The following is a 12,787-nucleotide window of genomic DNA, read 5'->3' on the forward strand; positions in this document are numbered from 1 at the left end:
AATGAAGCCTTAGCACCTGTAGGTATACTCCATTACATGTGCTTGTGTGTGGTGCCTGTGCAAACCAGTGAAATCCAACCCAAAAGGAATCAACGTCTGAACCCGGCGGCCATTGTTTTCCCCATACATATCCATTTTCTTCTCAGACTGAGGTTTGGCAGCTGAACAGAGATTCATGGGGTTCCTCTGGGTCTTTGGGGCAGAGATTTATTTTATAATTCATTTTATAAATCTCAGCATGAGCTTTACGAGGCCGTCCAGCCCGTCTCCTTGAAAAGGGAGTTATATGGTGTTTGGTTTGTGCATTCTTCGTGGCTTAGGTGTAAAGCCACATTTTGTAACTCGGAGAAAGAGACAGCAATGCAGTTGTTTGTCTTGGCTCTGACCTACCACTGCACTAATATGTAATTTGGCAGGGAATTTGATGACTGACACAATTAGACTGGCAGGTAAAATTTGATGAGAAAAGTTGCAGAACCTGAAATCAGTAAACAACCTGTACAAGTAAAAAACATCCAGTGGCTTGTTAATACAAAAAAAAAAGCATTAAAATTATAGCAAAGCTTTTCCACAGTGTTTCAACCCACGCACAATTATTTGTTTAAAAAAAAAGAGAGCAATTATTATGTTTACGCATTTCCCTCTTAATTTCTGGAATTCACAGCTGATCTGGGACCAAATCGCGGCCCCGGACGTCGTCGGATCTTGTGTTCCAGCGCATAATGAGAGAGGTGCTTAATTGCAGATTTTCCGATATAAACCTCAAAGCTATCCTCCTTTCCAGGAACACCTGGGAGAGTGTTTATAGACGGCGAGCAGAAAAAACAAATAAAACTAAAAAGAGGGTGCAGGATGTTCTCTGCTCCCCTCCTCCCCCGGGAGTCTTCATGGCGTCGTTCCTCCGATTACTTCTGCAGTACTGAAAATGTGGGCCTCGCTTCATCGACCGCGGGCTCTTATTTCGAAAGGCAAGCCTTGTCCAAAATGAAGTCAGAACACACAGGTCTTCGAACATTCCAGCACAGGAGAACACTGGAACATTGGCTTCCTTCTTGCAAGCGTTAACATCTTTCATTTACGTACTGTGAATACATTCACAGACTGCTTGCCTGACAAAGATCTGAATGCATTAGGGTTCACTGTTACTAAGTGAAAACAAAAGCAGCACTGACACTGTTTAATTTTGCAGTTTGGCCCAGTGAAGAGGCAGGAGTGCCAGCCAGGGATTCTCAATACAATGAACACTGTAATAATGTGGCATCCATTTCTGTATTTCTTTGCGAGGTCCCCCTGAAAACCACATGCTGCGTCAAATCATTCAGCTCACAATCATTTGCTAACAAATGGCCTGAATGACTATCTGCTTTAGTTAATATACTTTGCCATTTCAAATCAACGGCACTGATTCCCAACAAACTCCAGCCAGTTTCAAATGGAATTTCATTGGTTTGGATTTCCATTAAGCAGTGTTCCTGATGCACCTCCTCAAAACTATTTTGTAGTTAGACTGCAGTTTTGCTGCCACAAGCCATCATTTAGTTAACAATCAAGGTAACAAGATGTTAGACACTGCGAAGGAAAAATACATTCCAATAAATGTGATAAGCCTTTGTTTTACGTATACAATGTAATTTAAGCCAGATGCCTTATTAAAGCTGTAATGCACAACTACAGAAACCTCAATACTTGAAGCCAGAGCTGCTTATTACTGCCTCGTATCCACTCTAACACAAGTTGTTGGAGGAGAGCTGAATGATACTGTTCCTGGCAATACACTGTCTCAATGGAACAAAGGCCAGCACAAACACAGATGAAGGCCTCCTAAAGAGGCCCATCCTCAAATGCCACAACTGAATCATCAGGTGTATACTTCCCCAACCAGTCCTAGGCTCACAAACAAGCAGCAGGAACACCAGAAGGTTGCATGATGAAATTCTGAATCCTGGGGTACACTGAGATTGTTCCCACAAGTAAAGACACTCTACTCCCACATGCAAAGATACCCTACTGCTCCATTTGCACAAGGACACATTTCTCACAGAAACAAAGACACTCTACTTCTACAAACAAGCACACTCAGCTCCCACGAACAAAGATATTCTACTCTCACAACCAAACTGCTGCATTTGACATACAGTATATCCCTGCATGAATGAACAAAGTGTAAAACATAAGCTGTGTAAATCTCCTTGGTTACAGGTGCCTTCACAGGACAAAGGTGATGCAAAATATAATAAAAGTATGTGCAAAAATACCAATTGCTGCTGATGGCCTGACTAGTGCCGTGAGTGGTCATATGTCACTGATCGGCTGTGGAATTCTGGGAGAGAAGCACTGTAGGTAGAGAGGTGATCTGGGCAGCAGTGGCAGGAAGTATCGAGTGCAGGGAGTGCAATGCTGAGATCAGCACAAACCAGCCAGTGGCCTAAAGCCAAGGACAGAGAAGCCAACCTTACCAAGACTACTGCTGATTGGAGGGCCTATATGAACCGTCATAGGATGGGTGGGCGACCGTGAACTATCATTCACTGACTTGTTGGAACCAGTAAAACACTCTTCTCTCCACAGTAAATCCCTATGATTGCTCCACAGGTGTTGAGGTTCATAAAGTCTCGTCCTCCCAACACTTGAGATTACTTTGTCACATAAATACAAATTAGTCTTGCTGATAAAGAAGTGCACCTAAGCTATTTTCTTGCCAAAGGTTTATCACTAATCATATTAAACATGTTATTCTGTGTTTTTCCTTTTTGTAGAAGCCTGAATTAACTTTGAAGTTTACTGGAACATCTCTACTCCAGTTCTTCTTTTCAAGCATTTCAACAGGCAATCCTGGGAGAGCATTTGGTTGAGTGTAGTAAGTACAGGCTCAGGAGGTTGGGTTTGTTTTTTGTATCAATGCTGTGCAAATGCTACACAGATTCATCGATCTTTAAAATATGAGGATTGGCTGACAAGAGTGTGCTTGGTGAGTCAGATGAACCACGCATGCGGATTACACGTCAATGAATCTGCACGGCATCTGAACAGAAACAGGTCCGCTGTCTTAACCAGGCCTATCTATACAGGCTTGGCAATGTTAGTTCACTTGACGACTTTGCTTAGATTTCATTTTTCTCAGGGACAAGCCACTTTTATGTACTATTTAAAAGTGCAGCACTGCAACCATATTAGGTTACTGTACAGCATTAGGTGTGCCTGTCACTTTTTTGAGTGCTAGAAAGCAGAGTGCAGAGACAGACCTAACGAAAAGGCTTCCCCGAAGGCAACAGGGCATTCAGTTCTATGCCTAAACTCTGGCTACTTTTACATCACGCTAAAGGCCTCTTCCTTCACTCCCAGATAGATATAGTGTCCGAGCACGCTAGAGGACACTGTGTTCCACTTCAGCTTCTCCTACCTCTCTCAGCAGAGCAGAGGACCATTAGCTCACTTACGTTATCTTCTCCCTCTCTCTCTCGTCTCCCTCTCCCTCTGTTTTTCTCTCCCTCTCCCTCACCATCCCTTGAGAGTCAGATATATGGATGCCTGCTGACGCTGACAGACAAGCCAAGATAAACACGGCCGCACTCCACAAACAAATCCTCACTCACGGCTTCTTTCATTGCCTGTCTTACTCATTCACGCTCACTCACTTACCTCCCTGCTCCTCCAATCACTCACACTCACTCAATCATTCGCCCATGCAGCTGCCCCTCCGCTCCTCTGACCCTCTCTCATTTTCTCACCCCTTCACCCGCCCGCCGCTGGGCTCGGCCCTCACGCGCCTGCACTGCCTTCATGTTCGCTCGATCACTGCCTCACTCTCTCTCTCTCTGCGGGCCCGTTAAACTGGGTGTGACCCTTAACTCCGTTCCCCTCTTCAGCCCTTGGGAGCCCAGCGCACTGCCAGTTTGTAAAGCTGTGAGTGGCGGGCTGTCTGTCTGTGTGACTCAGCCGCTCTGTGTGATACGCAGATGACAGCTTTCAGGGCCTTCGGATGCGTGCATCCTGCTTTCCCCCGCACTGTGAGCCCCGTAGTACCCGGGCTTTGATGCTGCACGCAGTGTGATGAGTGCCGACACTCTTTCAAGTTGCATTGCGTTGCCTGTGTGGTATTTCTTAATTGGCCACTGATACATCTGTCTTGCCTCCATATTTTTATCATTCACTTAGCAGACGCTGAGATACGACAGCCTGGGCTTGTGGTATTTATTTTTCATTGATTCCCTTTAGCCATGTTTAAAAGCTTCCCATTTCAAAGGACAGAGCACCCTGTGTTCCATAGTTACATATTCGCTTCACATTGTCCAATATGCTGTTTGATTTGTAATTTCTTTTTTTTTTGGCCATAGTGACTGTATTTGTATTCTTCACTCTCCAGTACTGATTATGTGCTCTATAAATTTTAATGACATGCTTTCAAGATTTTTCTGTTTCCTTAGCACTCCAATGTTGTGTCCTGGACATAACAGTCAAAACAGAGGAGGTAACAACCTCCATCTAGAGTAAAGGGCTACTCCTGTGATGGGACCAGTGAAGGCACTGTCTAAGTGCCTCCAAGAGTCTCCAAAATCTCCATCATAGAACCTACATCTCTACTTCTGTCAGTACCCAAAACTAAAATGGCAGTCATTTCGTGCTGCATGATCCCTCCTGTTAATTCTTAAGGGATCACGTTATTCAGGGGGGTCACGCATTGCAGAGGACAAGCTTCCAGAAAGTAGATGTTTTCTTTTTATGAGCCTTTCCTGTATTAATCCCCCAGGCCAACACTGCTGGTATCAATGCAATTCGGAGGGGAGGGGGAGCCAGCGTGGCTTGGGGTGCCGGGACACCATTCCACATGTGCGCCGGGACGGGGGAGAAACCTGAGAAGCGTGGCGTGTTCTCTCTGCCTGGTGAATGTTTGGCCAGCTGCAGGCTGAGCTGCCACATCCTCATCTTATAGGGCGCAGAATTCGGGGGGCTTAGATCACAGACCGCAGGCACTCCTCCAAAATCCAGCGCTTAACGCGGTGCATCCTGCCGCCGGGGGCCCCCGGCTCCTGGGAAAGTGAAACGGACAGCACCGCCACAAAGGGCTGCCACACCAACGGGACGTTTCAGAAAAATAAAGTCACATACCATTACAGTCAGTACGGCTTTCCACACTGTCCGTTTTTTGCCACGTGACTTTCTGCTTATAGCACAATTGCCCAGCTTGGTTTGATTTTGGTTGCGCTACTAGGGTACATATCTGTCAGGCTTGCAGACCAACTATGGCCCTCTCCTCCAAAGTCACATGCATCACGTGACCATGGTAACACAATGCAAAAAATACACAGCACTGGTGGAAAGCAGAAATAGTGTAATTCTGCATTCTGTACTCTGTGTGTGTGTGTGTCAATGCATCCATATTGACTGTATTATTATGTATTATGTATTATTATATCATGCAAACTGTAGAACAGAAGTGCCACCCTCAAAGTGATAAAGATATTTGAGAATAGCCCATAGTAAAGCAGTTGTTTAAACTACTCCCAAAATCCATGGGCATTAAAATATGCATTAGTTAAATGAATTACATCAGGCGGCTGGAGAGATAAAATGAAAAATACAACAAAGGCATAGTTTGCCATTTTAAACCCTCTACTCTCTATTTACAGAAGAGTCCATCCACCAAAAAAGCAATCGTGTTTCTGAATACCCAGCGTGTTATTTCCATGAAGTTTTAAAGGCATTCTCACTCTCATGCGTGAAAATGGGTGTTACCAGTGTGCTCTGAGGCGCAAATCCAGTGAGTGAGGAAAGAAGTTTTTTGCCTCTTCTGTCAATCAGTCTTTTAAGCGCTTACTGGCACAGCAGCCATTTGATGGACAGATAAACCTTCACCAACAGTGAGGGTGGATCTGTAAGAAGAAAAACAACCACTACTGCTTCCAAAATTAATCGGTAATAGGAATAATTTAAAAAAACACAGAAGAGGACTCACTGGCCTTTCTGCCTTCCTGTTACTGTTAAAAATACTGTTCTAGGCCTGGCACAGGGCTGCGGATTAATATCATGGCAAGGCTATGGGGATGGAGCTGGGGGGAGGGCACTGTTACCCTCTCCTGAGATCCATGCAGCTGAATTGATGGTGCGGATTTGTGAGTAAGTCACCCTCACACACACACACACGCGCACACACACACACGCACATGCACATACAGACACACAATCGCACGCACACACACACACAAAGACACACACACATACGTACATACATACGTGTGTATGACATACATACAGGCACACAAGCACACACACATACGTATGTACAGACACATAAGCACACACACATACACACATACAGACACGTGCACGCACACACACACACACATACACACACACACACACACACTCAGGAGGTCAGACCCCCCCCGTCCTGGAAGCAGAGGAATATTCATGAGTGTTCCCGTTGGTGTGGGTGAAGTGCTGAGTCAGGCTCCATCCTGGTGAAGTCCCTGCTGAAGGATGTCTGGCAGCACGAGCGTGGGAGAGTGGCTGCGCTGCAGTGTGCTGTGCTGTGGGGAACGGCTAACCTCTACACTCGTTTTTTTAAACCTTTCTTCAAAATTTCATTTCGCAACAGCCACTCGCTTCTGATTGCTCCCGCAGACAGGGCGATCCATTCAGGGTACTTCCAGTCTTTCCTCTACACCAACCCCCCCCCCCCCCCCCCACCACCACCACCACCCACCCGCTCTGCCACTGTGAATCCCGCTTGCTCACAGCAGGAGGCTCTCCTCCGCTGTTCCCTGAGGGCGATGCGCTCCGTGGCGCTGGCACTCGGAGAGCCCCGCGCCCCAGTGGACCGGCGTGGGGAAAGGTCAGCGCTAACGGCGCCTTGCGGGACCCAGCTGGAGGCCATGTGTAGGACGGCACTCTGTGTACGCTCGGAAAAGACGGGGGGCCCCCCTCTGCCAACACCTCCCCGCGCCTAAAAAGTATTCGCTTGTTTTTGACAAACGGCTGGGATACAGGAACAGGCATGCTGGTTTATTTGAAACGCTCCTCTCAGATCTTGCTTTACCTTTTGTGTATGTGACTGAGCTTCATTTTCTGTTTAGGCTCTCCGCTTTGAACATAATCCTGTACACATTGTTTGGCCACCACCTGGAACTGGTTCTTTTGAAACATGAGGCTGACTGGATGTTTCTTTGCCATTCTGCACGGCATAGGGCTGGGATGCTGGTTCAGCCATCACAACGTAATCTTTTCTACATAAAAGTTTTCTCATTTAAAGAAAAAAAAATCATCAAAACAGGAACAACCCAAGTTTCACTCTATACACTGTTCTGTGCTTGTAAGCACCACCAATGAGAACCAAGAAATCAATAATGATAACAACAAAACTCTCTGATTTATGTTTTATTTATAGTAATTTTTATTTGCTTAGCAGGTGGTCATATTCAGCTTCCATGTTACGCAGGACCTATATGTACAGCTAGACATTTACCGAAACAACTCAGATTATGAACTTTATTTACAGGCACAACTCAAAGACACAAACACACAACCCTCTAGTTAGAAACGCAGCTCCATAACCAGCACGTCACTCTGTTACCCTGTTTATAAATCCAGCTATCCGTGACTGGATCCAATGTTTGAACTCATATGTCCTGACGACTAATTACTGGTGCACCTTGTCCCTCCATCAGCCATCACACCCCCATTACCCGCTGCCCCAAGGTCAGCTTCTTGACTTCTTCAAATGAGCTCGCCGCTAATTAATGAGCGCATTAAACACCGATGCCGACTCTGCCAAACATGCCGGTCGAGGAGTGCCACGTTCTCTGCAACCTTGAAACAACGCTGCGGAAACGTTTCGCATTACAGTAGCTGGAAGGCGCCCAGCGCAGCCTGTGTCCTCGTCGCTGCCGACGCGCTCCAAGCCAAGGAGCCATCACGGCAATACATCACGCCGACGCCGCTGAAAAACGTAAACTCCAGGTGCTGGCATTAAAGAGTGATTAACAGCCCGGGCCTGATCCAACTTCTTCCTCCACCAACTGTTCCACCTTCACCAGTAATTAGCAAGATTATTATTATTGTTACTGTTGTTTACCTCATTACGGTTATTCACTGGCATGTCAGTGTTCCCCTATGAAGCATGGAGCTTAAGTGGGGAGCACTGGTATTGGAGCTGGACACTGGGTCTGGGCTTGAATCCGCTTGAGAAAGGTACTCCGTTACAGTTGCTTCAGGGTACATTCAGCCATTAGAAATTGGTTAGCGAATGTATCAAATGTAAAAGCAGGCATTCTAAGCTGCTCTTGATAAGGCCATCTGGTCGGCATATGCATAATGTAAGACTGTAAGGCTGTTGTGGAGTTTCAGGAAGAGCTGTGCCTTTTTCCTGAGCATCTCTGAGAAATATGTCATACAGGATGTTTGATATGAGTCCCGCTATAGGAACACATCCTTCAGCCCTGCAAGGAATGAGCTGCATGATGCTAAGTGCATGTTTCTGCAACATTTTTTTTCCAGGCCTGTATTAATAATTCATCACAGACAGCTATGATCCCGACGTGGCACATTCACAAAAATGCAGCAGACATCAGAGCATTATCTGATTCCTGTGTGTGGAAGTCTTCTGTGAAAACGTTGTTTGGAATGCACACCGTGCTCGACAGTGACCTCAGACCCCGAGCCGCTACATAAAAACAGGATGTTCTCGCAACGTTACCACAGTGTTGCTACAGCGCCGCGGCATTCGCTAGAATGTTCTGTGACAGCCGGACATTCACAGCGTGTACGTATGACCCTGTCCTACTGCACAGCTCTGCGATGCACCCCAGTTAAAGTAGCATTCAGTGTAGGTAACTGCTGCTGTGGATTTACAGGTGAAGAGCTGTAACAGAGCTCGTAATCAAAGCTCTGGCTGACAGCCGCACTGCTTCTTCTGCCATCGTTTCTTACTCCTCGTCCGCCTGCTGTTTGTGAGGAGCCTGCTGAAAGACAGCAGCTCCCACGTTCAGGACCTGTGAAGGGGCGTACCGCTGCCTCCGCCCCGGTGTCAAACGGAGAGCGGGAGAGGTGCGAGAGCACGACCGAGGCCGCTCTGCGGCACGCTGGGCGGCGGGGGGCTGGCGAGCGGCGCTGCCATTTGCTGACCCTTCCGCGGCCAAGCGCCGCACGGAGAGTGGCTGCGAGGCAGCCCGGCACCACCGGCGGGCAACGCCAGCTGACCTTTCCGAAAATGCTAACGCCCGTCCTGAGCCCCGCGCCCCGGGCAAATTAAACTTTTATCGGCATGCATTTTTCATCCCCTCCTCCAGGAAGCTAGAGGCTAACTTGGACCACACAAGCTCTGGGGTCTGAAAAGAAGGGAGTGGGGGGGGGTGGGGGTGGGTTGGGGGATACACAGCAGAGAAAATGCCAGCCAGAGCAAAGCCCAGGATGAATAGGAGGATGACGAGTGGGAGAGTGTCAAACTGCTGCGCTCACTACCCACAGCATCGTTCAAATTCATCTTTCTCTCTGCATCTGCCAAAAATGAGCCTTCATCACTATAAATGATTATTCAGTGTCATATCAGTTATGCGTACCTATTTTATTTTTGACTATATGCGGCTATTTTATTCACAATTAACCATCACTTCAGCTTGATATTTACTAAAAGTGACTCTGCATATGCATGGTACTTTTCTCAAGTGTACAACGGTTTATCACTGTCTTATCTAGGACTCAAACCTGCATCCATGTGGTCATAGTTTGGTCCAGTCACTGGTGCTCTTAATAATTAACAGGATAGAAAATGTGAGTCCCAAGTGCTGGCCAGATCCATACAGCATATCACTGGAGTGCTGTGTGGTTACACAGTTGATGCATGTAGCATTGTAGCTGTGCAAGGAAAAGCTGTCTTCACACAGGAATCTGATACCTTGTGACTGCAGAGGACACATGAAGGTGTGTGTGCTTGAGGGCTACTGAGAAGAAGGGGTAACTTTAGATTTCAGAATGCAGAACGGTTGGGCAGACAGGCCCTCGTGGGTACAAAATCTAAATGCCCGAGGAATGCTCTTCTTCTGACTAATATGAGCACCAGCTCTGGTGTAAGTGAGCCAATGTGGTCGGGTGTCTGAAACCCCTCCCCCATCCCTTCCATCTCCACAATACCCAATGACTTCTTTACAGCACTCACTGCACCCCAAGGCCTGCTTAAAGCCCACCTCCTCCCCCCATTATTTCCCTGAAGCAAGGCTTTTAAAATCCGCTAATCGGGAAACAGGGATATGAGCAGGGAGCGGCAAAAAGAGCAGAGATAGCATGTTCCAGCGGAATGATATTGAAAGAACGTTAACAACATATTAGAGGACAAAATGTACTGCTCTGTGAACAGTGAGTGTTTGACACAGATACGTCTTGAAAAATCGCTTTGGAGATGTTATGCAACGCGCTACTGGGCTTTTAGGATGGGTTTCATAACTGCCGGACTTTCCCCAATCAGGACGTTGACCTGTCTCCAGCTGGACGGCTCTGGGGTTCCCGTAAATGTGCTTATCTCTGGGAATCACCCAGTGCAAGCTGGGCCTTTCTGGCAGTATTGCATGAGGGAGGGAGAGGGCGTGTGAAATTTTAATGATTTAGAGTGTATTTACATGTGTGTGTGTGTTTGTGTGTGTACATATGTGCCTACATGTATATTGTATATGCGTGTGTGCATGTACTGTATGTGTGCGTCTGTGTATGGGTGTATGCATGCATGTGTTTGTGAGTATGTGCATGTGTGTAGGTGTGTGCCTGCATGATTGTGTGTGTGTGTGTGTAGGTGTGTGCCTGCATGCTTGTGTGTGTGTATGCGTGCATGTGTGTGTACTGGGGACTCACGGTTGGCAGAGCTTGATGAGGTCCTGGTCGGTGGTTCCGGGAGGAAGGCCGCGGATGTACAGGTTGGTTTTACTGAGCTGCTCGGCTCCACTGTGGCCGCTGCTGTTTGTGCTGGGGCTGGGCGGAGCCATAGGGTGAGGGGGTGGGGCATAGGACTGCTGCAAAAGAGGAAGTGAGCATGTCAGTCAGACATCAGACCAAGCGGACACAACAACCTCATACCAACGTCAACTCTCAATGCCACTAAAACCACCCCACACACTGAACTATCCTTTGTACAAACTCTCACAAAAACCCAACATCACAGAAATGTATGCATTTACTTGCAAGAGTAGAAACATGCAGTGCACAACAAACATACCCAGAACAATATAATACGAGTTCCCCCAGTCTCCCATACTGAACACAAGATGCATCCTTTCCAACCACAGCTCATTCTCTCGCTCAGACCTGACATTCTCACACATTTGAAGGTGCAGTTTTGTATCTGATTTATGTTTATCTCCATAGGAAAGTATTACTTATGTGACACGTAGCTAGTTTTGGCTGTAATGATATCCATGCAATGTAAACCCTAATTAGAAGAGACTAAAGCTGAATATGGAAGCTGTGCGACTCTCACCCTTGGTGCTGAATCACCACATAAGCCCTCACCACCCACCCCCCGACTGATGCTGAGTCTTAAGCACTTTGAGACTGGACATTGAGATCTCTGCGAATGTACACACATGCAATGAGAAGAGCATCGTCAACCGCTAACATAAACGCATAACTCCTGAAACATATACAGACGACTCTAATATATACAATTATCAGATGTTAAACTTTCAAAATCATTTCCCGCATTTAATTCCATGGGAAGAAGTGGGCTGACATTACTGCGTAAAAGATACATCCTGTCTTAAGACCTCTTTGGTACAACACACAGCGACCAAATGAAGGCACCACTCAAAAGAACTGGGGCACATATATGTTTTTTTTTTTGCTCCAGTTCCTTCTAAAGTACATGTCATTTTTCACTTTTTCGCTGTAAGCGCTATAAAAAACTAAGGAGGAAACTTTGTCGGCATAAAGACGCTGTGCACACTGCCCTAACCAAATGTTTACGATGTGATCTATTTACACAAGTAAGCTATACTCTGTATATCTGTGCTGCATTTCAGGCATACAGCATGATAAAGTAACTGTCTGTTATGTGATGCAGCTGGTAAAGCTGCCGTTTGCTCTGGCTTTCCTCAGCAGAAAGGATGGGGCAGATCCAAACAGGCAGACAGAAGAGAGTGCTGCTGCTCCCTGCTCAGGCCTGGAGCTTAGGGTCTCTTGTACACTTTGCCAAAGTGGATTACCTCAGAGTGGAAATAAACACACGGATGATTAGATAGCAAATACAGAGGCAAAGAAAGGCATTCCCTAACTACACATAAGCAAGCACGCACACGCACACACACACACACACACACACACACACACACAGACAAATATGCACACACAAATACACACTCATGCATGAGTGTATGTGCATATATGCACACACAGAAACCTCCACATGCAAACACGCATGTGCACACACATACACATACATACAGAGCAGGGGCTTGATGATGTGTATCCCACTACACATACAGCTGAACTTTAAACCATCATTACATTCTGAATGAGGCGCTTCTAGCATATTCTAATCACCCCGACCCCCCCCCCCCCCCCCACAACTACCTCTGCACCAATTACACCTGAGTATGGGGTTCAAATCCAATCAAATGACCAGTCAGAGGTCATCTGTAACAGACGTGTGTGGAGCATGGAGTGACAAACCTAGGGGTTGCCTACTCTAAGCAATCAGGCCTGTTCTCATGCCCACTCTAACAGGCCCTCTACATCCCCCTGCTTCACTCCCTTCCTTTCTGTTCAATAAATGCTTCATTCTGCAATGTTTCTGCAATAATACTGCTTT

At 46.7% G+C, this 12,787-nt stretch overlaps 1 protein-coding gene across 2 annotated transcripts in view; it reads right to left on the reverse strand.

Moving 5' to 3' along the window:
• Window positions 1–10,990, reverse strand: part of rbms3 (RNA binding motif, single stranded interacting protein) — a 142,096-nt gene extending 131,106 nt beyond the window's left edge. For both annotated transcript variants that reach the window (XM_036538651.1, XM_036538652.1), the window contains exon 1: window positions 10,837–10,990. In XM_036538651.1, the coding sequence (XP_036394544.1) occupies window positions 10,837–10,967 (131 nt within the window). In that variant the 5' untranslated portion in view covers window positions 10,968–10,990. The remainder of the gene's footprint in view (window positions 1–10,836) is intronic.
• Window positions 10,991–12,787: the final 1,797 nt, after the last annotated feature.

This window comes from Megalops cyprinoides, chromosome 10 (genome assembly GCF_013368585.1).
Source record: "Megalops cyprinoides isolate fMegCyp1 chromosome 10, fMegCyp1.pri, whole genome shotgun sequence".
Classification (NCBI taxonomy): Eukaryota; Metazoa; Chordata; class Actinopteri; order Elopiformes; family Megalopidae; genus Megalops; species Megalops cyprinoides.